This window comes from Uranotaenia lowii, chromosome 1 (assembly GCF_029784155.1).
Source record: "Uranotaenia lowii strain MFRU-FL chromosome 1, ASM2978415v1, whole genome shotgun sequence".
NCBI lineage: Eukaryota > Metazoa > Arthropoda > Insecta > Diptera > Culicidae > Uranotaenia > Uranotaenia lowii.
Window position 1 is genome coordinate 196051213 of NC_073691.1, and position 24702 is coordinate 196075914.

The window sequence follows — 24702 nt, forward strand, 5'->3', positions numbered from 1 at the left end:
TTTGACAATTTTGACAATTTTGACAATTTTGACAATTTTGACAATTTTGACAATTTTGACAATTTGGACAATTTTGATAATTTTGACAATTTTGACAATTTTGACAATTTTGACAATTTTGACAATTTTGACAATTTTGACAATTTTGACAATTTTGACAATTTTGACAATTTTGACAATTTTGACAATTTTGACAATTTTGACAATTTTGACAATTTTGACAATTTTGACAATTTTGACAATTTTGACAATTTTGTCAATTTTGTCAATTTTGTCAATTTTGTCAATTTTGTCAATTTTGTCAATTTTGTCAATTTTGTCAATTTTGTCAATTTTGTCAATTTTGTCAGTTTTGTCAATTTTGTCAATTTTGTCAATTTTGTCAATTTTGTCAATTTTGTCAATTTTGTCAATTTTGTCAATTTTGTCAATTTTGTCAATTTTGTCAATTTTGTCAATTTTGTCAATTTTGTCAATTTTGTCAATTTTGTCAATTTTGTCAATTTTGTCAATTTTGTCAATTTTGTCAATTTTGTCAATTTTGTCAATTTTGTCAATTTTGTCAATTTTGTCATTTTGTCAATTTTGTCAATTTTGTCAATTTTGTCAATTTTGTCAATTTTGTCAATTTTGTCAATTTTGTCAATTTTGTCAATTTTGTCAATTTTGTCAATTTTGTCAATTTTGTCAATTTTGTCAATTTTGTCAATTTTGTCAATTTTGTCAATTTTGTCAATTTTGTCAATTTTGTCAATTTTGTCAATTTTGTGAATTTTGTGAATTTTGTGAATTTTGTCAATTTTGTCAATTTTGTCAATTTTGTCAATTTTGTCAATTTTGTCAATTTTGTCAATTTTGTCAATTTGTCAATTTTGTCAATTTTGTCAATTTTGTCAATTTTGTCAATTTTGTCAATTTTGTGAATTTTGTGAATTTTGTGAATTTTGTCAATTTTGTCAATTTTGTCAATTTTGTCAATTTTGTCAATTTTGTCAATTTTGTCAATTTTGTCAATTTTGTCAATTTTGTCAATTTTGTCAATTTTGGTCAATTTTGTCAATTTTGTCAATTTTGTCAATTTTGTCAATTTTGTCAATTTTGTCAATTTTGTCAATTTTGTCAATTTTGTCAATTTTGTCAATTTTGTCAATTTTGTCAATTTTGTCAATTTTGTCAATTTTGTCAATTTGTCAATTTTGTCAATTTTGTCAATTTTGTCAATTTTGTCAATTTTGTCAATTTTGTCAATTTTGTCAATTTTGTCAATTTTGTCAATTTTGTCAATTTTGTCAATTTTGTCAATTTTGTCAATTTTGTCAATTTTGTCAATTTTGTCAATTTTGTCAATTTTGTCAATTTTGTCAATTTTGTCAATTTTGTCAATTTTGTCAATTTTGTCAATTTTGTCAATTTTGTCAATTTTGTCAATTTTGTCAATTTTGTCAATTTTGTGAATTTTGTCAATTTTGTCAATTTTGTCAATTTTGTCAATTTTGTCAATTTTGTCAATTTGTCAATTTTGTCAATTTTGTCAATTTTGTCAATTTTGTCAATTTTGTCAATTTTGTCAATTTTGTCAATTTTGTCAATTTTGTCAATTTTGTCAATTTTGTCAATTTTGTCAATTTTGTCAATTTTGTCAATTTTGTCAATTTTGTCAATTTTGTCAATTTTGTCAATTTTGTCAATTTTGTCAATTTTGTCAATTTTGTCAATTTTGTCAATTTTGTCAATTTTGTCAATTTTGTCAATTTTGTCAATTTTGTCAATTTTGTCAATTTTGTCAATGTTGTCAATTTTGTCAATTTTGTCGATTTTGTCGATTTTGTCAATTTTGACAATGGCGACCGTAAAAAAAATCAATTTCTTCAAAAGTGGCTCAATATTGATATATTTTGAATTTTTTTTTATCAACATTCGGTATTCAAGCGAATTTCTTGCACCAGAGTTTCATTTTGATAAAAAAAAATGTTTTTTTTCTGTTGAGTTAACCAAAGTACGGACCGATTTGTTCAGTTTAAGGCCTTTAAAATTTAAAGGCTTTAGATTCAGCCTCGCTGCAGATATGCTAATGGAGAAATTGGCTAACGGAGAGAGAGATTGTGTACTTAGAACCTACTAAAAGTCCACCCGGTGCTAAGAAACAGCAACACCGACACAGTACAGTATATGAATATTTGCATTGCGGTAGCTAAGTGTGATTGTATGTTTCTGTCAAAGACATATTTTTTATGCTCCCAGCCTTAGCCAGCCATTCGGCCAACCACATTTCCGGGCTAGGTCAGTTTGTAGCCACGTTTGTATTTGCTTTTCGGGATGTCGACAACCGGGGAGGAGAATGAAGTGAAATGCTAGGGAAAAAAAATAAATCCAGCAAATTGGAACTAATATGGAGGAACCACAGCAAGAGGATTAGAGAAGTCCGTGAATGGCGGAAGGACTCTCTTCCTTTTATTGTTTGGAAGCCACACACGAAGAGAGACGACATTCATGTGCTCTAGGACTGGGTAAAATATATATGATTTTTTTCTGTTTTATTTGCTTGACTCCGGTTTTGTTGGTCCTTCATGTGAGAATACTTGGGCTCCATACTACATTGGGACCCACTCGTGGGCCGAATGTGCGAATGTGGAAACTTTAACGAGAGCGACAATCTGGGCACACCACTTTTGGTTTTGTGAATGTGATTTGTTGGTTTTCGGGACACATTCGTATGCATTCGTATTCCGGAACGGTGAAGTTTTGACATTTTCCGCAAAGAGCACTGTATCTGGTGAAGGTACCGGAATATATGGCGAAATCAGCATTAGTGATGTTATGTTTGAGTAATGGTGGTTGATATGAATGATGGATGCTATGATTAAAGTGCATCAAGCGACTGTTTGCAGCGTAAACAAATCCGTCTCTGGGGTTGCTTACAATTTAAACATCGTGTCATATTCAAATTCATTATGGAAAATATAAAAAATGCCTCGAAATCACTCCGAACCGTCCCAATCTCAGAAAACCACGTACAGAGGTATCAAAATTTGATGATCCAACCAAGTGCAGTTCACCAAAGTGCTTCAATTATTTATCATTAGAAAAAGTGACACCAGTGAGCACCTTCTTCATAACTTTCTCATGCTTAAGTCCATTCTCATTAGTTATAAAAGTAGAGCTGAAACCGGGAAGAATCGCGCGTGTTCAGGGCAACTCACTCACAAGAAGTTTCGTTTGGCATCTTGACATGAAAGGGTTGTATGGAAGGAGGCTACTGTTACAAACAACAACAGCTCTTGGCTGCCAACTTCCGGTGTTGAACGTTACTGTTGTCTCAAAACGACACCCTCTCAACTTTTCCTATGCCTCCCCACCGTTTCGGTCCGGAAAACGGAAACAAAAGAGCACGATCTCATTTATTTAATTTAAAAAGCAAAGCTCCTTCAAAGCTTGTTTGTCTACCAACAACAACTCTGCTCCAAGGAGGTTTTCGCCAAAGGGGAAACTCAAACATACTTATGTTCGTGCAGACAATGCACCAACTGATATAGATAGCGCAACCAACCCTGGCTGGCCCCAAATCATCCCCCCAGGAAAGGTCAGATCGTGTGGATGTTGATGTTGGTTTATAGTCCAGTAGTGGGGTTTCACATTTTCCTTATGAGTTTGGTGTGTTTTTTTACTCACTCTTTCCCCACTTTTAACTAACTATCTCGCACCGGTTAGTTTTGTAGGAGCAGCTGTCAGAAAACATCCCGAGTGCTGCAGGTCTTTGAACGGTTTATCTTTCTGATGTTGACTGTGTTAGGCGATAAAGCCGAAGTGTAGCTTCAAGTGCACGATGCAACTTAAGCTCGTGTATTCATCCATTGAAGAATGTTTAAGTAACTGCCTAACAAAATCCCGACTGGGCCTATGTTTGAAGTAGGAAATAAAATTTAAAATTCCTCCTAATAAATTATCAGACTTGAGATATTGGAGGGTACCCCACTAAATGTTTGTTCAATTTATTAGTGATTGCTATGCAATCATACATTTTTGACGGCCCCCATGAAATGAAGCAGAAGCCTTGAATAGTTCTGTGATTTCAAGGCGCAATTTTCCTTACGCGAATACCTAAATTTGATGCACCAACAGATTTTCCAAAAAATATTTAGAAAGAACCTCATCCTGTTCATCATTTTGGAATACATAGAATCCAATATGTTAAGCTTCGTAATCCGAATTTTTGAAGATTTTTGAGATTTGAAAACATGTATCAAAACATCAATTCAAAAATTTATCTCCTGATGTACATCAACTCAGGAGGGTACAACTTTGAAAATAAACTAACACACACATCAGCAAGATTTATTTTTTCCGAGAATCTCAGAGTTAGGGAAAGAATTTGACTTATAAGGGAACGGTGATTCCAAATATAAAGCAGTAAGTTTACCTTTCCCGTTTCACTGGTTAGAATAAGGTTGTCGATTGCCTGGTTTTATCCGTATTTGCCTGGATATTTGATACTGAATTTGGGAAAAGTGTGGCCCTGTCCGGTTACCCGGATTTCATTGAAAAAAGCTCGAACTTTGGCTGGTTTTTGTAAAATGAAAACAGATAGTGATGTACTTTTTCTTGATTTCTTGATTTTTGATGAGTATTTCCTGATGGGGTTTTGACCACGTTTGCCTAGACATTGCCAAGATTTTAGTCGACAAATTTTAAATCAAATGCCCAAAATTTTCTAGGTATCTATATAAAATTGTCCGGATTTGTCCAGCCCGCAAACGTGCTATAAAAACTTGGCAACACTTGGTTAGAATTATGATAAAACTTCTTTCATGTGCATATTTTTAAATGACAAAAACTTTTAAATTGTGACCCAAACCTGTACATAATAACAAATTAGGAACACTTTTTTTTTAAGTATTTTTCCTTGAATATATCCCCACCGTTCCAAAATCCTATGATCATGATCTGAAGACCTAATTTTGTTAGTGTATTGATGAAAAGTGTTGAAACTCACTCGCGACGACCGAACAAGTGATGTTTACTCTGCGGCGATTATTGTAGACTGACGACCCGCGTGGCAGATGTAAACAATGACAGAGAGTTGCAAGTGAGAGAAAGAACGTCAATTCGCTATTGTTCGTAGAATCGACGAATAGTAAATTCGTAGTGTTCACTGGAATAGTTTCCAGATGAAGTTAGGGAAGTGTTGCCAATATAACGGATGGATAATCCGACTTTTCACAACAGGTTATGAGACAGTGGTTAACTGGCTGTAGCTCTGTATTTATTTATCTCTACTGATATTTTTGGGTTGCGATGTCGAACCCGAAGTTGGAAGGGTGCATCGCAGTAGGCGGAGCTGGTGGTCAACCAGTTGTTGACCTTCGGCCAACCTTCGGAGGCCAGCACCTACCTCAGGCCGAGGCTGGTTTGGCGCTACCGTACACGGCAGCCGGGTTCTCGAAGGATCTGCTGTTCGACGGTAAAGTGGAGATCTACACCCTGGTTCAGATTCCGACGGAGGAGGTGGACTCGCTGCCGTTGAAAAATGCCGAGGAGGAAGCCGCCAGAGCTGTTAAGTTCCAGAGGCGGATGGAACAGGAGGTAGCTGCGATGGACGAGCTAGTGATGGCCATCAACAACGGTGTCCTGCACAAAATTGTTGGGGTTAATTTTGTCAAAGACGCCTTGGACCAATGTTCCGAAAATCGCTCAAAAAAGCAATCAGTGAGGTTTAAGGTTGTACGTTTTTAAAAAATTAACACTAACTAGATACAAAAAAATCAATCAAGCAGAATCATGTGCTCCCTTTGCTAGTCGTAACGTGGTCAACTAGAGGTGATCGACATATTTGTTGATACATTCGGAGCGCTGCTCACTGACTGATTCACAAGCATCTAGCCTAGCATCATTGTCGATCATGTTCGTTATTGATTGACAATCATGAATGTTTCAAAAGACAAATTTGAAGATATGGCAGGAATGCAGGTTGAAATAACCTGTTGCATGGACTTGGCACTTCATTGCGGTTAGCTTAGAGTGATTGCTACCTTCTACGCAAAGCGAAAAGTAAACAATCATATGATAAACTCCATGGATCGTTCAAAACTGACACATATCAGTTGTGATTCCAGGAGGTTGAAAATCATCAAGGAAGGCAATCACTACCTAGACGCTCGAATACTGATAGTCTGCGTCCTTCCCTGCCATAGCTTATTTTTTTCAGGAGTATTTATTACAAATATGGAAGCGTCGTTGTCATGCATAATAGTTTGTATGCTTTGGTTAAAGAAAGAAAAAAGACTGCTACGATTTTTTGCCTCCGAATGCAGTCAAGTATGGCTCAGCGAAAATGAGTGATTTTCGGAACGTTGCCTTGGACATCCTCTGCGACTCCTACCTGGTACAAGTGCGATCATCGCAAGGGCGATTAAACAATCTCCAGATGAAGATGTTCGACTCACTGTCGTCACTCTTTTATGAGTACGACCTCATCATACGGGAGATGGACCGGATGGGAGCACACCTGAGCAGAGGCGAGAAGGTCCACTCGTTGTTGCTAGCAATACCCCTAGGCTACAGCCACATCCAGGGTGTGCTGGCTGTTCTGCCGCCAGAGGAGCTCAACTCAATATTAATCGTCGACATCAAGCGGTTGTTCCTTGATTCTGAGCTCCTCCAAAACACCAGAACTTCCTCAAACCAACATCGAAGTGAGCCAGCAGTAGCAAACCATGCTTTGCGGACCACGCCGAAGAAAGGAGACAGTCGGTGCTTCGGGTACGGCGAGCAGGATCACTTCAGGTCGCGCTGTCACAAGCTGAAGGCGGCCAAGAAGAACGGCTCCAGGCGTGACAAAGGCAGCGCTCATGCAATGTTGGGCCACGTGAAGCGCAAGCAGACAGAAGAGGCGTGCGTCCGAGCGGTTAGCGCTTTTGGTCCCCTAAGTGCAGCTGCCGAACGCGAAGCAGCGACTAGAACGGTGCGGCGCGTCGTTACTATTCCTAGCGAGGCAGCTAGTGCAGGTCGCAAGCATCTGGGAGCTACGGTTGCAGGCGTGGCAGCCCCGTATTCGAGTACAACTTCGAAGGTCGCACCTCCGCAGGCTAGCGGAATTCTCAAGTTGGCTCCTCCGCTGGTTGACGGAACCCGGAAGAAGGCCGTCGGTCAAGCAAAGGTTGTCACCAAGGCCTCTACGAAAGGCGAGAGGCGTGTTCGCTTCGTGGTGGATTCCTGAGCGACTCACCACATGGTCTGTGACGAGAGATTAGTGGAGGACATCTCGAAGCTGGCCAAACCGATCGATCTGTCCACAGCCAAAACTGGTGAGTCGATGAGGGCTAATACGAAAGGCAATGTACCACTTAAGACCATAGTTAATGGTAAAATAAAAAAGATTAAATTGTATAATGTCCTTATTATTCCTGAACTAGAGAAAAATCTCCTTTCGGTTAGAAAGGCTACCACTAAGGTAAAAAGGGTTACTTTTTCTGATGGTAAGGTCACAATCACAGGCTTGGGGGAGGTCATTGCTCAAGGTACACTAATTGATGGTTTATATTCCCTGGAACTGGTTTCGGATATTGAAAACTCAAAAGCTTTGCTTGGAAAGAACCGGTTCGGTTTTGATACATGGTACAGAAGACTTGGCCATCTAACTAATGCTGGCTTAACAACACTTATGACACAGAAGATGGTAGAAGGAGTAGATTTTTGTGACGAGACTTTCAACATAAACGAAGTTTGCGAGCAGCTGGAAAACATTCAAGCAAAAGGTTCAAGAGTCTGCAAATACCAAGGTCAAGTAGGCCACTTAAATTAGTGCACTCTGACGTTTGCGAATACATGGAAGAAACCACGTTTGATGGTCATCGATATTTCGTGACATTCAAGGATGACTACTCACATTTTACAGTAATCTACCCAATGAAACGCAAGAGCGAGGTTTTTGAGAAGTTTAAGGAGTTGAAAGCGGCGCATTTTAATCAAAAGTTGGCTAAATTTAGATGCGATAATGGCCGTGAGTACGTTGGATGAGATTTTCAAGAATATTGCAAGGCAAAAGGCGTCCAATTGGTTCTAACTGTAACGTATTCTCCTCAGCAGAATGGCGTGAGCGAAAGAATCAACAGAACGTTAATGGAGAAAGTACGAGCAATGCTCTACGAATGCGATCTTCCGAAATCATAATGGCGAGAAGCTGTGTTCTGCGCAGCTTATCTCACAAATCGATCACCCACACGAGCTCTTGAGGATAACAAGACGCCATTCAAAATGTGGTATGGCAAGAAGCCTGACTTGAGCAATCTACGCATTTTTGGCTGCAATGCATATGCCCTAGTACCTCTAGAGAAGATGCAGAAATTGGATCCAAAGATAAAGAAACTAATCTTTGCGGGTTGCGCAAACAACGGCTACAGGTTATACAACAAGTTCTCGCGTACAGTAGAGATACACCGTAGCGTACACCCTTATTCTCGTTTTCGATCGAATGACATTCGTTCGAAAGTTTTGAAATTTTGTATTCTTGTTCTCGTTCGAACGAATGAGAACAGTTCGAACTTTCGAACATCGTTCGAACGAACAAAACGTTGCATTCCCGTTTTCGATCGAACGTATTTCTGCTTTGGACTGACAAACGCGAGTCTGATGCTGCGAACGGCATGCGCAAAAAGAGCTCAAAAATCAGGGAATTGAAAATTGTTAGGAAATAAGACAATAAAAAATCAGAACACACAACCTATTTTATTCGAGGTTGATTTAAAACAAATATTGCGAAAATTTCGAAATAAATTTTATTCCATCGATCTAACTGGCTAACAAACGCAAGTCTCATGCTGAGGCTCAAGGGCGTTCTTTAAGTTGGGTGGCTTAGAAAAATAAAATTTAAACACGATTCAAAATAACAGAATTAATTCTCAAATTTGCATATTGATTTAGACGCTTTAAAAGTTGAAATAAATCAATTTTTCATTCAAAAGGTTTCAAATTTTAAGCATTCCAGTTTCTTAGTTTCATTTATAACAAACAAAAAACACGAGTCTGCTGTTGCGAATTTCGGAAGTCAGTGAAGTTGGCCGGTTAGGGAAAAATAAGTGATTCAAAATAGTAATAATAATCTTGTATTTAACCATAATTTTGGGAATTGAATATATTAGATTTTTCTTTGATACTTCTATCTATCACCATCACCACCGGCTGGCAATGAAAACAGATTCTTGCGCCTGGAAACAATCAGCTCCTGGTGTGGCCTTCTAGGGAACCGCTTCGGTTACGACTGCACTTGGAGAATTAAATAATGCCGGTCCAGATCCGCTGCTGAAATCATTTCCTCGACTGCTGATTTTTGCTTCGACTTTCGAGGACACCTGCGGTTCATCGATAGGTATGGCCTAGTTTCCTTTTTTTGACACCGCACAAGAAACTAAAATTAAAAAAAACACAAAATTTGGTTCCTTCTGTCGTGTTGTCCGTATCCGTAACGACTGATTATCGGCTGTGCTCCAACCAGTTCGATGAAATTTCACCAGAAACAAAAATTGTTTACAATAAATTTCTGACGAGAAACGTCAGTTTGTCCAATCCGGGTGCTATGATTTTTCGAACATGATCTGGTAACACCAACATCAAACGTATCGCGTTCGAACGAAAACAAGAATAGCTTTTTCGAATTCGATCGAAAGTATCCGTTCGAACGAATGTCAGATACGCCGTAAACCAGAATAAGGGTGGTAGTCTTTGATGAGCAAGAATTGCTAGATCGTCGAAATGATCTTCTTCATTCTACAATTTCGGAACCAGCATGCCAAAATACGCCAGCAATTGAATCCAAACCTCCATCAAAAAGTTTGGTAGCGTATGAGAACTTCGTGAGTAACGAGAATGTTGAAGACGAGCCCGAAGTCATCGTGGTTGACGATGAAGATTCTATTGAAAAACATCACGTGGGTAACGTTGATAAATCTAGTTATGATAGCGCACAAGATCTTGACAGTCAAACTGACGGCGAAGGGGAGGTTGGGTCACAACCGATTCCCGTTTGTAGTTCGCCGATCAAACATAGTGCGCGCGATAGAAGAGCGCCAGAATTTTACACTGCCAAGATAGCAACAGACAATAGCGATGTTCCACAAAATTTCGATCAGTTGAAGACGAGGGATGACTTGCCAAAGTAGAAAAATGCCGTCATCGAAGAATTGAAAGCCCTGAACGCAAATAAGACATGGAATACGGTCGAGCGCTTACCCAAAGAACGAAAATCGATCTCATTAAAATGGGTATTTTCGATTAAAGAAGACGGAAGATACAAAGCAAGATTAGTAGCGAAAGGTTGCCTACAGCGACCTAGTTATGACTACGATGCGCCTGTTGTCAAAATGGAGAGCGTTCGTACAATCTTGTCCTTAGCCAACCAGTCTGGTTCAACCATTCACCAGATGGACGTTAAAACAGCCTTTCTAAACGGTCAATTGTAGGGAGAGATATATACGAGACTTCCAAACGTCAAAATGGGCAACTCACAACTCGTCAGACTGCAGAAAAGCTTGTATGGCTTGAACCAAGCTAGCAGGTCGTGAAATGAAAGATTCGACGAAGTTGTAAAAAAACTCGGTTTCATTCCTCTGAAAAGTGACTGTTGCTTCTATCAATCTGGGGCTAGAGAGCTAACCCTAGTTCTCTATGTTGACGATATTCTTATCGTTGGCAAAAAGGTGGCTCACCTGGTCTGGATTAAGACCGAACTTGGAAGGTTATTCCAAGTGAAAGATCTTGAAGAAGTTAAACATTTCTTGGGAATGGATTTTTTAAGAGATTATCATAAACAAACCATCGAAATTTTTCAGGTAAAATTTAAGAAAAAAGACCGTCCGATTTTGGCAACATTCGATTTTGGCAACACAAAATGTTCGGGCATGTTGCCAAAATCGAACGGAGTCTGTACATTCGATGAATTTTTTGTCATAATTTAAACTACCAGAAAACAAATATTCTTAAGGAATCGGTCATCGGAAACCAACTTTATCGGTGAAAAACTAAATTTTTAATTATGTTTTTTCAAGTTTGTTCCAGTTTGTTGATGTTTCACTTGATTTCCCAATGAATTTGATAAAAATAGCGTCACAAAAATTCGTCAAATCAAAGAATTCAAAAATTTTTTTTATCAAAAACTTAGCCTTTTTTTTGGTAATTTTGCTCCGCATTTTATAGATACTCATGAAGTATTTTTCGTGTAGTTCTTTTCCTTTAAAAAATCATAAAAATTAAGATTTTTAACATCAACATCGTCGCTTGTCAAATTCAAAGGCTGATTGAAAGAGCCTAACAAAATTTTCTGAAAACAAAAAATTTTATATTATCTAACTGTCACTTTGAATTCGAGTGACAAGTTCAAGGAAAAGAACTCTTTTTTCTTTACTTCTGCCAGGATTCCTCCAAAGGTAACGGACGAGTACGACGACGTGGCTCTTGTTAGATGTTGAAATAATAATAAAAGTAAAAAAAAACCTTTAAACCCATTTTCTCCATTCGCACGTGCTTTCGCCTATTTTTTTTTTCCCGGGAACCATTTCATGGCCCCGTTTTCTGACCGGAAGTCGAAACGGTGTTCAGCTGGAAAACTGACGGAAGTGAGTGTCGTTCTTTTGTCCTTATTGGATTTTGTTGGGAGAGGGTTTTTTTGAGTTTTCCATTCTTGTGCTTCAATATATTCGTTTGAAATATGAAATATGTGATTCAAAGCTGACATGAAATGGAGGAGGACAAAAAAGGTATGTATGAAAATTTCATACCAACTGATTTCTTGGGAAAGCATGAATTCCGGCAAAGAAACTGGGGAATGGGATGACTTGAAAAGCTGCTGGAAGCGAAATAAAAAGCTGTTTCCGCCTTTCTTGAGGTTTCCTTCTTGAAGCTCAAGCGGATTAGCGCTAAGCATTGGTGTGGGGCGTTTCCTTGTTTCAATTTTTCCCTTTTGATTTTCGATTTTTTGAGGTGAAGATTGAGGCGTTTAAAAAGCTTTTCTCCGGAAAGACTTTAAAGTTGTAGCTCTGTAAAATCTGGTAGACGATGAATTTTCATATTTGAAAACTGGTAAACTGCTAAAACATGGAGAACATGATTGCCCAAAACAAAGATGGAAATGTCAGGTGTAAGAAAACCATAAATAAACTCAATCCAATGACTTATTAGTAAAAAGTGTAATTCTCCATTGCGGTTCTAACGGATTGAAGAACAAATTCGCGAGAAAGTATTCCCTATGAATCGATGAAGCTGCTGGACTGGACCAAAGAAAGAGGGCTTCAATTTCCGGAAGGGGGAAGAGTCCGTACCCTCGGGAAATTTATCGCCACTTCCCGTACATTTCGAGTTGTTTGAGCCGGCAAACATTTTGGGCAGCTTCCGGTGATGTTATGTAGTGTGTGCCTTCGATTCAAACGTTTTCATTACTAGTTTTATTTTTTGTTTGGTCGTTTTCTCTATTTTTTTCTTTGCCTTCGGGAGGAAAAATAAGGGATTGTTGTTCGGGGGCAGTCATTCACAATAGAAAGCTCTCTATGTATCTAGACATATAGATTGTTTGTATGGTTCAGGAAAAAAAGGTTCGGTTAAAAAATTCTAGAGAAGGGAATAAAAACGGTGGCAAATGTATTCCGGAGATGTTTTGGGATGAATGGAGGGAAAAGTTGGAAGTGGAATCGAAAAAAAAAGCTTAGAAAAACAAACTCATATGGTCGAAAAAGAGAAAAACAGACGGGGACAATATAGAGATAGATGTAGACACAAAGAGCGCGTTAAATGTATAAGTGGAAAAAGAGCAGCATGAGGAGATGAATGAGAGCGGAAGGATCGAGAGAGAAAGAGACTGAGCCAGATAGAGAGAGAGCACTTACCGACGCACGGATTATGGTTTACAACGCTAAATATTTTATCACATCTGCGTTTCATGTGGTTGTTTGGACAGATACATCCGAACATCGGCGATAATCGGAGATTAGTCCACGCTTCGTAGCACAATTCCCTGATGGATTTCGGTGTTCCGGTGCCAGTTTCGGTGTTTTTCGTTTGCGGTTTCAAGTTTTCCGCCGGTGGAATAGATGAAGTGTTGGAAAGTTGAAAAAGGAAGAAAAACTTTGGTTAGTATTGTTGCTATAAAATTTTAATATGAGACATTTTTTTTTTCAGGGATGCAATATGGTGGCATGTTTTTAAGCTAGAAACTTTTTGTTTTGATAAGATTCTTATGGTTTTCAAAAATTCACGGGTTTGTTCTATTGCCCGGATACTCAACAGTAAACACATGAGTTTCGATTCCAAATTCAAGATTTTAGGTTTGAGAATTAAAATAAAATTTCAGAAATAAAAAGGGATTTTGACAAAGGTTGAATCATTAATTCTAGAAGCCAAAGAAAGCCGACAAAACGTAAACACAAAATTGACACTGTAACGTTTTTAAGCCATCTTTGTGAAATTTGCGTCTGATTCAATGTCATTCTAATCATATTTGTGATTTTTGAGTATATTCTGTATGATTTTTTGTTAAGTTTTTTGGTTATTTTTGTGTCATAATTGGGACATTTTTCGACCATTTTGGTGTCATTTTTGTGATTGTTTTGTTGATATTTTTGTAAATTTTTTTTTTGTAATTTTTATGTCATAGTTGTACCATTTTTGTGAAATTTTTGAGTTATTTTTATGTCAATTTTATGTCACTTTTAAGTCCATTTTTTTTTGTCATTTTTTGAAATTTTTGTGTAGATTTTGAGTTAGAGTTGTGGAATTTTTAAGTAATTTCTGTGTCAAATTTATGTTATTTTTGTGTGATTTTTGTTTAATTTTTGTGTAATTATTGTGGAATTTTTATGTCAATTTTTTGCCATTGTTGTGCCATTTTTGTGTCATTTTTGTGTCACATTTGTGTCATTTTTGTGACACTTTTGTGTCATTTCTGTGTCACTTTTGTTCAATTTTCGTGTTATTTTGTTGTCATTTTTGTGTTATTTTTTTGTGTCATTTTTGTGACATTTTTGTGTCGTTTTCGTGTCATTTTTGTGTCATTTTTGTGTCATTTTTGTATTATTTTTGTGTCATTTTTGTGTCACTATTGTGTCATTTTTGTGTCATTTTTGTGTCATTTTGTGTCATTTTTGTGTCATTTTTATGTCGTTTTCGTGTCATTTTTGTGTCATTAGTGTGTCACTTTTATGTCACTTTTGTGTAATTCTTGTGTCATTTTTGTGTCAGTTTTGTGTAATTTTTGTGTCATTTTTGTGTCATTTTTGTGCCATTTTATGTAATTTTTGTGTCATGTTTTCGTAAATTTGTATATATTTTTGTATATTTTTGTTTCATTTCTGTTATAAATTTGTTTCATTTCTGTTATATTTTTGTTCCATTTTTGTGTCCTTTTTGTGACAATTTTGAGTCATTTTTGTGCCATTTTTAAGTCATTTTGTGTCATTTTTTTTGTCATTTTTGTGTCATTTTTGTGACAATTTTGTGTCATTTTTGTGTCATTTTTGTATCATTTTTGTGTCATTTTTGTGTCATTTTTGTGTCGTTTTTGTGTTATATTTATCATTTTTGTGCCATTTTTGTATCATTTTTATGTCATTTTTGTGCCATTTTTGTGCCATTTTTTTGACATTTTTGGGCCATTTTATGCAATTTTTGTGTCATGTTTTTGTAATTTTTGTGCCATTTTTGTGTGAATTTTGTGAATTTTTTGTAAAATTTTTGTGTCATTTTTGTATCATTTTTGTATCATTTTTGTGACATTTTTGTGTCATTTTTTTTGTTATTTTTGTGTAATTTTTGTGTCATTTTTGTGTGATTATTGTGTCGTTTTTGTGTCGTTTCTTTGTCATTTTTATTTCATTTTCATGTCATTTTTTTGTAATTTTCATGTCATTTTTTTGTAATTTTTTTGTCAATTTTGGGTCATTTTTGTGTAATTTTTGTGTAATTTTTAAATCATTTTTGTGTCAATTTTGTGTCATTTTTGTGTCATTTTTGTGTCATTTTTGTGTCATTTTTGTGTCATTTTTGTGTCATTTTTTGTCATTTTTGTGTCATTTTTGTGTCATTTTTGTGTCATTTTTGTGTCATTTTTGTATCATTTTTGTGTCAATTTTGTTTCATTTTTGTGTCAATTTTTTTTCATTTTCGTGTCAATTTTTTTTCATTTTCGTGTCATTTTTGTGTCATTTTTGTGTCATTTTTGTCATTTTTGTCATTTTTGTCATTTTTGTCATTTTTGTCATTTTTGTCATTTTTGTCATTTTTGTCATTTTTGTCATTTTTGTCATTTTTGTCATTTTTGTCATTTTTGTCATTTTTGTCATTTTTGTCATTTTGTCATTTTTGTCATTTTTGTCATTTTTGTCATTTTTGTCATTTTTGTCATTTTTGTCATTTTTGTCATTTTTGTCATTTTTGTCATTTTTGTCATTTTTGTCATTTTTGTCATTTTTGTCATTTTTGTCATTTTTGTCATTTTTGTCATTTTTGTCATTTTTGTCATTTTTGTCATTTTTGTCATTTTTGTCATTTTTGTCATTTTTGTCATTTTTGTCATTTTTGTCATTTTTGTCATTTTTGTCATTTTTGTCATTTTTGTCATTTTTGTCATTTTTGTCATTTTTGTCATTTTTGTCATTTTTGTCATTTTTGTCATTTTTGTCATTTTTGTCATTTTTGTCATTTTTGTCATTTTTGTCATTTTTGTCATTTTTGTCATTTTTGTCATTTTTGTCATTTTTGTCATTTTTGTCATTTTTGTCATTTTTGTCATTTTTGTCATTTTTGTCATTTTTGTCATTTTTGTCATTTTTGTCATTTTTGTCATTTTTGTCATTTTTGTCATTTTTGTCATTTTTGTCATTTTTGTCATTTTTGTCATTTTTGTCATTTTTGTCATTTTTGTCATTTTTGTCATTTTTGTCATTTTTGTCATTTTTGTCATTTTTGTCATTTTTGTCATTTTTGTCATTTTTGTCATTTTTGTCATTTTTGTCATTTTTGTCATTTTTGTCATTTTTGTCATTTTTGTCATTTTTGTCATTTTTGTCATTTTTGTCATTTTTGTCATTTTTGTCATTTTTGTCATTTTTGTCATTTTTGTCATTTTTGTCATTTTTGTCATTTTTGTCATTTTTGTCATTTTTGTCATTTTTGTCATTTTTGTCATTTTTGTCATTTTTGTCATTTTTGTCATTTTTGTCATTTTTGTCATTTTTGTCATTTTTGTCATTTTTGTCATTTTTGTCATTTTTGTCATTTTTGTCATTTTTGTCATTTTTGTCATTTTTGTCATTTTTGTCATTTTTGTCATTTTTGTCATTTTTGTCATTTTTGTCATTTTTGTCATTTTTGTCATTTTTGTCATTTTTGTCATTTTTGTCATTTTTGTCATTTTTGTCATTTTTGTCATTTTTGTCATTTTTGTCATTTTTGTCATTTTTGTCATTTTTGTCATTTTTGTCATTTTTGTCATTTTTGTCATTTTTGTCATTTTTGTCATTTTTGTCATTTTTGTCATTTTTGTCATTTTTGTCATTTTTGTCATTTTTGTCATTTTTGTCATTTTTGTCATTTTGGTCGTTTTTGTCATTTTTGTCATTTTTGTCATTTTTGTCATTTTTGTCATTTTTGTCATTTTTGTCATTTTTTGTCATTTTTGTCATTTTTGTCATTTTTGTCATTTTTGTCATTTTTGTCATTTTTGTCATTTTTGTCATTTTTGTCATTTTTGTCATTTTTGTCATTTTTGTCATTTTTGTCATTTTTGTCATTTTTGTCATTTTTGTCATTTTTGTCATTTTTGTCATTTTTGTCATTTTTGTCATTTTTGTCATTTTTGTCATTTTTGTCATTTTTGTCATTTTTGTCATTTTTGTCATTTTTGTCATTTTTGTCATTTTTGTCATTTTTGTCATTTTTGTCATTTTTGTCATTTTTGTCATTTTTGTCATTTTTGTCATTTTTGTCATTTTTGTCATTTTTGTCATTTTTGTCATTTTTGTCATTTTTGTCATTTTTGTCATTTTTGTCATTTTTGTCATTTTTGTCATTTTTGTCATTTTTGTCATTTTTGTCATTTTTGTCATTTTTGTCATTTTTGTCATTTTTGTCATTTTTGTCATTTTTGTCATTTTTGTCATTTTTGTCATTTTTGTCATTTTTGTCATTTTTGTCATTTTTGTCATTTTTGTCATTTTTGTCATTTTTGTCATTTTTGTCATTTTTGTCATTTTTGTCATTTTTGTCATTTTTGTCATTTTTGTCATTTTTGTCATTTTTGTCATTTTTGTCATTTTTGTCAATTTGTCATTTTTGTCATTTTTGTCATTTTTGTCATTTTTGTCATTTTTGTCATTTTTATCATTTTTGTAATTTTTGTAATTTTTGTAGTTTTTGTAATTTTTGTAATTTTTGTAATTTTTGTAATTTTTGTAATTTTTGTAATTTTTGTAATTTTTGTAATTTTTGTCATTTTTGTCATTTTTGTCATTTTTGTGTCATTTTTGTGTCATTTTTGTGTCATTTTTGTGTCATTTTTGTGTCATTTTTGTGTTATTTTTGTGTCATTTTTGTGTCATTTTTGTGTCATTTTTGTGTCATTTTTGTGTCATTTTTGTGTCATTTTTGTGTTATTTTTGTGTCATTTTTGTGTCATTTTTGTGTCATTTTTGTGTCATTTTTGTGTCATTTTTGTGTCATTTTTGTGTCATTTTTGTGTCATTTTTGTGTCATTTTTGTGTCATTTTTGTGTCATTTTTGTGTCATTTTTGTGTCATTTTTGTGTCATTTTTGTGTCATTTTTGTGTCATTTTTGTCTTTTTTGACACTTTTGACACTTTTGTCATTTTTGTCATTTTTGTCATTTTTGTCATTTTTGTCATTTTTGTCATTTTTGTCATTTTTGTCATTTTTGTCATTTTTGTCATTTTTGTCATTTTTGTCATTTTTGTCATTTTTGTCATTTTTGTCATTTTTGTCATTTTTGTCATTTTTGTCATTTTTGTCATTTTTGTCATTTTTGTCATTTTTGTCATTTTTGTCATTTTTGTCATTTTTGTCATTTTTGTCATTTTTGTCATTTTTGTCATTTTTGTCATTTTTGTCATTTTTGTCATTTTTGTCATTTTTGTCATTTTTGTCATTTTTGTCATTTTTGTCATTTTTGTCATTTTTGTCATTTTTGTCATTTTTGTCATTTTTGTCATTTTTGTCATTTTTGTCATTTTTGTCATTTTTGTCATTTTTGTCATTTTTGTCATTTTTGTCATTTTTGTCATTTTTGTCATTTTTGTCATTTTTGTCATTTTTGTCATTTTTGTCATTTTTGTAATTTTTTGTAATTTTTGTAATTTTTGTAATTTTTGTAATTTTTGTAATTTTTGTAATTTTTGTAATTTTTGTAATTTTTGTAATTTTTGTAATTTTTGTAATTTTTGTAATTTTTGTAATTTTTGTAATTTTTGTAATTTTTGTAATTTTTGTAATTTTTGTAATTTTTGTAATTTTTGTAATTTTTGTAATTTTTGTAATTTTTGTAATTTTTGTAATTTTTGTAATTTTTGTAATTTTTGTAATTTTTGTAATTTTTGTAATTTTTGTAATTTTTGTAATTTTTGTAATTTTTGTAATTTTTGTAATTTTTGTAATTTTTGTAATTTTTGTAATTTTTGTAATTTTTGTAATTTTTGTAATTTTTGTAATTTTTGTAATTTTTGTAATTTTTGTAATTTTTGTAATTTTTGTAATTTTTGTAATTTTTGTAATTTTTGTAATTTTTGTAATTTTTGTAATTTTTGTAATTTTTGTAATTTTTGTAATTTTTGTAATTTTTGTAATTTTTGTAATTTTTGTAATTTTTGTAATTTTTGTAATTTTTGTAATTTTTGTAATTTTTGTAATTTTTGTCATTTTTGTCATTTTTGTCATTTTTGTCATTTTTGTCATTTTTGTCATTTTTGTCATTTTCGTCATTTTTGTCATTTTTGTCATTTTTGTCATTTTTGTCATTTTTGTCACTTTTGTCATTTTTGTCATTTTTGTCACTTTTGTCATTTTTGTCATTTTTGTCATTTTTGTCATTTTTGTCATTTTTGTCATTTTTGTCATTTTTGTCATTTTTGTCATTTTTGTCATTTTTGTCATTTTTGTCATTTTTGTCATTTTTGTCATTTTTGTCATTTTTGTCATTTTTGTCATTTTTGTCATTTTTGTCATTTTTGTCATTTTTGTCATTTTTGTCATTTTTGTCATTTTTGTCATTTTTGTCATTTTTGTCATTTTTGTCATTTTTGTCATTTTTGTCATTTTTGTCATTTTTGTCATTTTTGTCATTTTTGTCATTTTTGTCATTTTTGTCATTTTTGTCATTTTTGTCATTTTTGTCATTTTTGTCATTTTTGTCATTTTTGTCATTTTTGTCATTTTTGTCATTTTTGTCATTTTTGTCATTTTTGTCATTTTTGTCATTTTTGTCATTTTTGTCATTTTTGTCATTTTTGTCATTTTTGTCATTTTTGTCATTTTTGTCATTTTTGTCATTTTTGTCATTTTTGTCATTTTTGTCATTTTTGTCATTTTTGTCATTTTTGTCATTTTTGTCATTTTTGTCATTTTTGTCATTTTTGTCATTTTTGTCATTTTTGTCATTTTTGTCATTTTTGTCATTTTTGTCATTTTTGTCATTTTTGTCATTTTTGTCATTTTTGTCATTTTTGTCATTTTTGTCATTTTTGTCATTTTTGTCATTTTTGTCATTTTTGTCATTTTTGTCATTTTTGTCATTTTTGTCATTTTTGTCATTTTTGTCATTTTTGTCATTTTTGTCATTTTTGTCATTTTTGTCATTTTTGTCATTTTTGTCATTTTTGTCATTTTTGTCATTTTTGTCATTTTTGTCATTTTTGTCATTTTTGTCATTTTTGTCATTTTTGTCATTTTTGTCATTTTTGTCATTTTTGTCATTTTTGTCATTTTTGTCATTTTTGTCATTTTTGTCATTTTTGTCATTTTTGTCATTTTTGTCATTTTTGTCATTTTTGTCATTTTTGTCATTTTTGTCATTTTTGTCATTTTTGTCATTTTTGTCATTTTTGTCATTTTTGTCATTTTTGTCATTTTTGTCATTTTTGTCATTTTAGTCATTTTTGTCATTTTTGTCATTTTTGTCATTTTTGTCATTTTTGTCATTTTTGTCATTTTTGTTATTTTTGTTATTTTTGTCATTTTTGTCATTTTTGTCATTTTTGTCATTTTTGTCATTTTTGTCATTTTTGTCATTTTTGTCATTTTTGTCATTTTTGTCATTTTTGTCATTTTTGTCATTTTTGTCATTTTTGTCATTTTTGTCATTTTTGTCATTTTTGTCATTTTTGTCATTTTTGTCATTTTTGTCATTTTTGTCATTTTTGTCATTTTTGTCATTTTTGTCATTTTTGTCATGTCTGTCATTTTTGTCATTTTTGTCAATTTTGTCATTTTTGTCAATTTTGTAATTTTTGTCATTTTTGTCATTTTTGTCATTTTTGTCATTTTTGTCATTTTTGTCATTTTTGTCAATTTTGTCATTTTTGTCATTTTTGTCATTTTTGTCATTTTTGTCATTTTTGTCATTTTTGTCATTTTTGTCATTTTTGTCATTTTTGTCATTTTTGTAATTTTTGTAATTTTTGTAACTTTTGTAACTTTTGTAATTTTTGTAATTTTTGTAATTTTTGTCATTTTTGTAATTTTTGTAATTTTTGTAATTCTTGTAATTTTTGTAATTTTTGTAATTTTTGTAATTTTTGTAATTTTTGTAATTTTTGTAATTTTTGTAATTTTTGTAATTTTTGTAATTTTTGTCATTTTTGTCATTTTTGTCATTTTTGTCATTTTTGTCATTTTTGTCTATTTTGTCATTTTTGTCATTTTTGTCATTTTTGTCATTTTTGTCATTTTTGTCATTTTTGTCATTTTTGTCATTTTTGTCATTGTTGTCATTTTTGTTATTTTTGTAATTTTTGTAATGTTTGTCATTTTTGTAATTTTTGTAATTTTTGTTATTTTTGTAATTTTTGTAATTTTTGTAATTTTTGTAATTTTTTTGATTTTTGTAATTTTTGTAATTTTTGTAATTTTTGAAATTTTTGTAATTTTTGTAATTTTTGTCATTTTTGTAATTTTTGTAATTTTTGTAATTTTTGTAATTTTTGTAATTTTTGTAATTTTTGTAATTTTTGTAATTTTTGTAATTTTTGTAATTTTTGTAATTTTTGTAATTTTTGTAATTTTTGTAATTTTTGTAATTTTTGCAATTTTTGTAATTTTTGTAATTTTTGTAATTTTTGTAATTTTTGTAATTTTTGTAATTTTTGTAATTTTTGTAATTTTTGTAATTTTTGTCATTTTTGTAATTTTTAATTTTTGTAATTTTTGTAATTTTTGTAATTTTTGTAATTTTTGTAATTTTTGTAATTTTTGTTATTTTTGTAATTTTTGTAATTTTTTGTTATTTTTGTTATTTTTGAAATTTTTGTAATTTTTTGTAATTTTTGTAATTTTTTGTAATTTTTGTAATTTTTGTTATTTTTGTAAATTTTGTTATTTCTGTCATTTTTGTCATTTTTGTCATTTTGGTCATTTTTTTATCATTTTTGTCTTTTTTTTAGAATTTTTTTTTATGAGGAGCTTAAAAAAGCACTCTGTCTTCTTTCAGATCTCAAATATCGTAACAGTTCCAAGCTCTTGTTTTCTGTCGTTTCAATTGTTTTTTCATTCAGTAGAGTGTTTGGAACAAAAATTGCTGATCTTCTCAAAAATTTCATCGTTTTTATTTGAAAATACTTTATTCATCTGATTTTTCTTAAATTTGACCACAATGGATCATTGCCTTATAAATGTTTTTGCTCTCAAACATGATTGACATCTCCAATTTCATTGCACCGCAGCAATTTCGGATTTTTTTTTTATGAATGAGCAGCGTGGTTCAATTTTCCTTCATTCTTTTCTGGTGAACCTCCAACTATCGCCATTCGCTGCTGGAAACTTTCCCTTGTTAGCTTATCCTCACAATAAAAAAAAATCTGCTGCTGCTAATCAGCTAAATGTTACCAGTTTTCAACCCGCACTGACGAAAACGTGGGGCTAATCGTGGGTGCAGGATCAACTTTGTGCTGTTGTGTTTTCATGTAAATTTGGTTCGTTGCCTGAAAGGTTAAGCTATCAATGCAGCAGCACCCTCGCCCTCCGGTTTCTTCTTCAGCTTTTCCGAAAAAACGCGACGGAAAGGCCGCCCACACATTACACACACACACACACACACACACACACACACCCACACCATGCCAAAATCGATGGAGCTTTAATGAATGGCGAGGATCGTGTTACAAAATGAGAGCAAATTGAAATGAGTGGTTCGTATCGATTCAATCTACAGTTGCTATCGAAGTTTGGTAAGGGGGGATGATTCGAAGTTGAGTTGAAAGTTGTCCAAGGGGAAAAGAGGGTAGGAGCCCTAAAGCCGATAATGGTTTACCCCCCTGTGTGGGTTTGTGTGTTTCAGCCATTCGGAAAGGGTCTTACAAAGTCTCGAAAGTGAGATCAGGAAGAGAGCCAACGCGGAGGAACGGCTTCGATGTTGTCGGATTTGCGGTAAATTGTGGCTGCAGGGTGGGTTGTTTTTGTGATTAAAATTTAATCGATTTTCCGGCGGGTGGGAGCCAAATTTATGAAAATTTACTACCCTGTTTGCGGGAATTAAGTGTCGATTATTAATGTACCGGGTAGCATGTAAGCCGGTGGCTGATATTGTGCTTTTGTTAGTGTGTGTGGGCTTGTTTGAGTGCTCAAGTATTCTGGCAACGGAATTTGTGGCCAATCGATAGTGTTTTCGGTTATAATGAGATACAAAATTGAACACACTATAGAGAGCTGGCCAATTATTAACAAATAATTGATAGGACTTCTGCACGCGTTCGTAGTGAAAGCATTCATTGTAATTTTCCCCGAATTTCGATGAAGTCAATTCGGAAACGTTTAATCTGACATTCGAATAAAGGATCCCATTGATGTTGTAAGGCGATCAGTTTAAAGGTTCATTTAAGCTTATTGATGATATTTGTTTTGTGTTAAAAATTTAAAGAAAAAATTAACTGTCAAAATTGTCAAAATTTTAATGAATTAGGGTGAAATTTTCTTTAAATGTGTAGTTCAATTGATGTTTGATGATTTAAATTAATTCAATCGACCCGAGGATCCGATCCAATCTCGTAGAATCATCGTTCACGCCACAGTCTAGCAAATAGTGAGTGGTTTGGTCGGGATGGAATAATCCTGAATTCATATCGATCATAATCCCTTTATGTATGAGCGATCGGTCAGTAATAAATCATCAAATAGCTCGAGCCATTTCCATTCGGATTTTCCCACGTGTTGGTCGTATATGTGGTTAGTTAGAAGGCTATCGTAACCACAATTTTGAATGCTATAGAGAAACGGAGTTAATCAATTGATAGGTTGGTCCTTTCATTTCATTCATCTCCTGACACCTTGGCTCTGAGCCGGATTTATCGGTGCGGTTTCAAGGTTTTGGAATAATTAGACCGGAATTAACTAGCTAAGAAACTTTAATTTTAGCAATTTTTGATGCCATCACACTGTCCCAAATAATTTATTCAAATCCAACTTACCTGTCCTCCATGCGGCACTTATTTTCCCGCACCTTACAATGCGTTTTAAAGTCTTCAAAAAGTTTTATACACTTTCGCTCCTGCTGACAAACGGAAAGCGCGTGATTGCACGTCGGAAGTGCATCCACCGGATAGGGATCTTTTTCTGAAAAAAAAATATATTTAATAGTAAATATTCAGTAAAAAATTTCGATATTTGTTTAAAAAAAAATTTAAACCTTTCCCAAAACCGAATCAAAACCACTTATGCAGACTCAAAAGGAAAGCAATGCTAACAGAAAGAAATGAAACCAGATAGAAAAGCCACCCAATGTCATATTTGCATTAAATTTCCATTCTGCAAATAAGCAAACAATCCAAAGCCCCAAAACATCTTATACGGTCTAAATACAACCCACAACCCGAGAGCACCCCGGCATCCTGCTTTCTAGGTCAGGGAATTCAAGACATATGGTACCTTCGGGGTAAGTTTTTTTTTCGCTGGGCTCCCGTTCACAAAATTCTACCCGAGGTAATCATACGCTATTTTCATCTCATGTTTGCTCTCCGGGAAGCAAAATCGTCCACTGTTGTGGTCCAACTGATACCTCATGGAATGCGATGTTGCTTGAGTTTGTTTCTGGGATTATATTGTACATATTTTCAAACCGAAATAAAAATTTGCCACCCCATCCTAAGATATGACAGATGAAAACCAGTGCCTGAAGCGTTCTGAAGAAATGCGTTCCAATTTATATTTATTTTTAAGAAAGAGAAAAAAAAGCTGTTATATGCAAGTAAATGAAAAATCTTTTAAAACAAAAATCAAAAGATTGAAACCAACTTTAAAGAAAAGAAATTCAGAAAGTCAGTAAGTCAGAAAATCAGAAAGTCAGAAAGTCAGAAAGTCAGAAAATCAGAAAGTCAGAAAGTCAGATAGTCAGAAAATTGGAGAGCGAGAAAGTCAGAAAGTCAGAAAGTCAGAAAGTCAGAAAGTCAGAAAGTCAGAAAGTCAAAAAGTCAGAAAGTCAGAAATTCAGAAAGTCAGAAAGTCATAAAGTCA

At 32.5% G+C, this 24702-nt stretch overlaps 1 protein-coding gene across 9 annotated transcripts in view; it reads right to left on the minus strand.

The window, feature by feature from the left end:
- Nucleotides 1-24702, minus strand: part of LOC129742447 (uncharacterized) — a 584572-nt gene that overhangs the window by 109664 nt on the left and 450206 nt on the right. For all 9 annotated transcript variants that reach the window (XM_055734387.1, XM_055734355.1, XM_055734361.1 and 6 more), the window contains exons 5-6: nt 23661-23805; nt 12867-12994 (exon numbers count right to left, since the gene is read on the minus strand). In XM_055734387.1, the coding sequence (XP_055590362.1) occupies nt 12867-12994; nt 23661-23805 (273 nt within the window). The remainder of the gene's footprint in view (nt 1-12866; nt 12995-23660; nt 23806-24702) is intronic.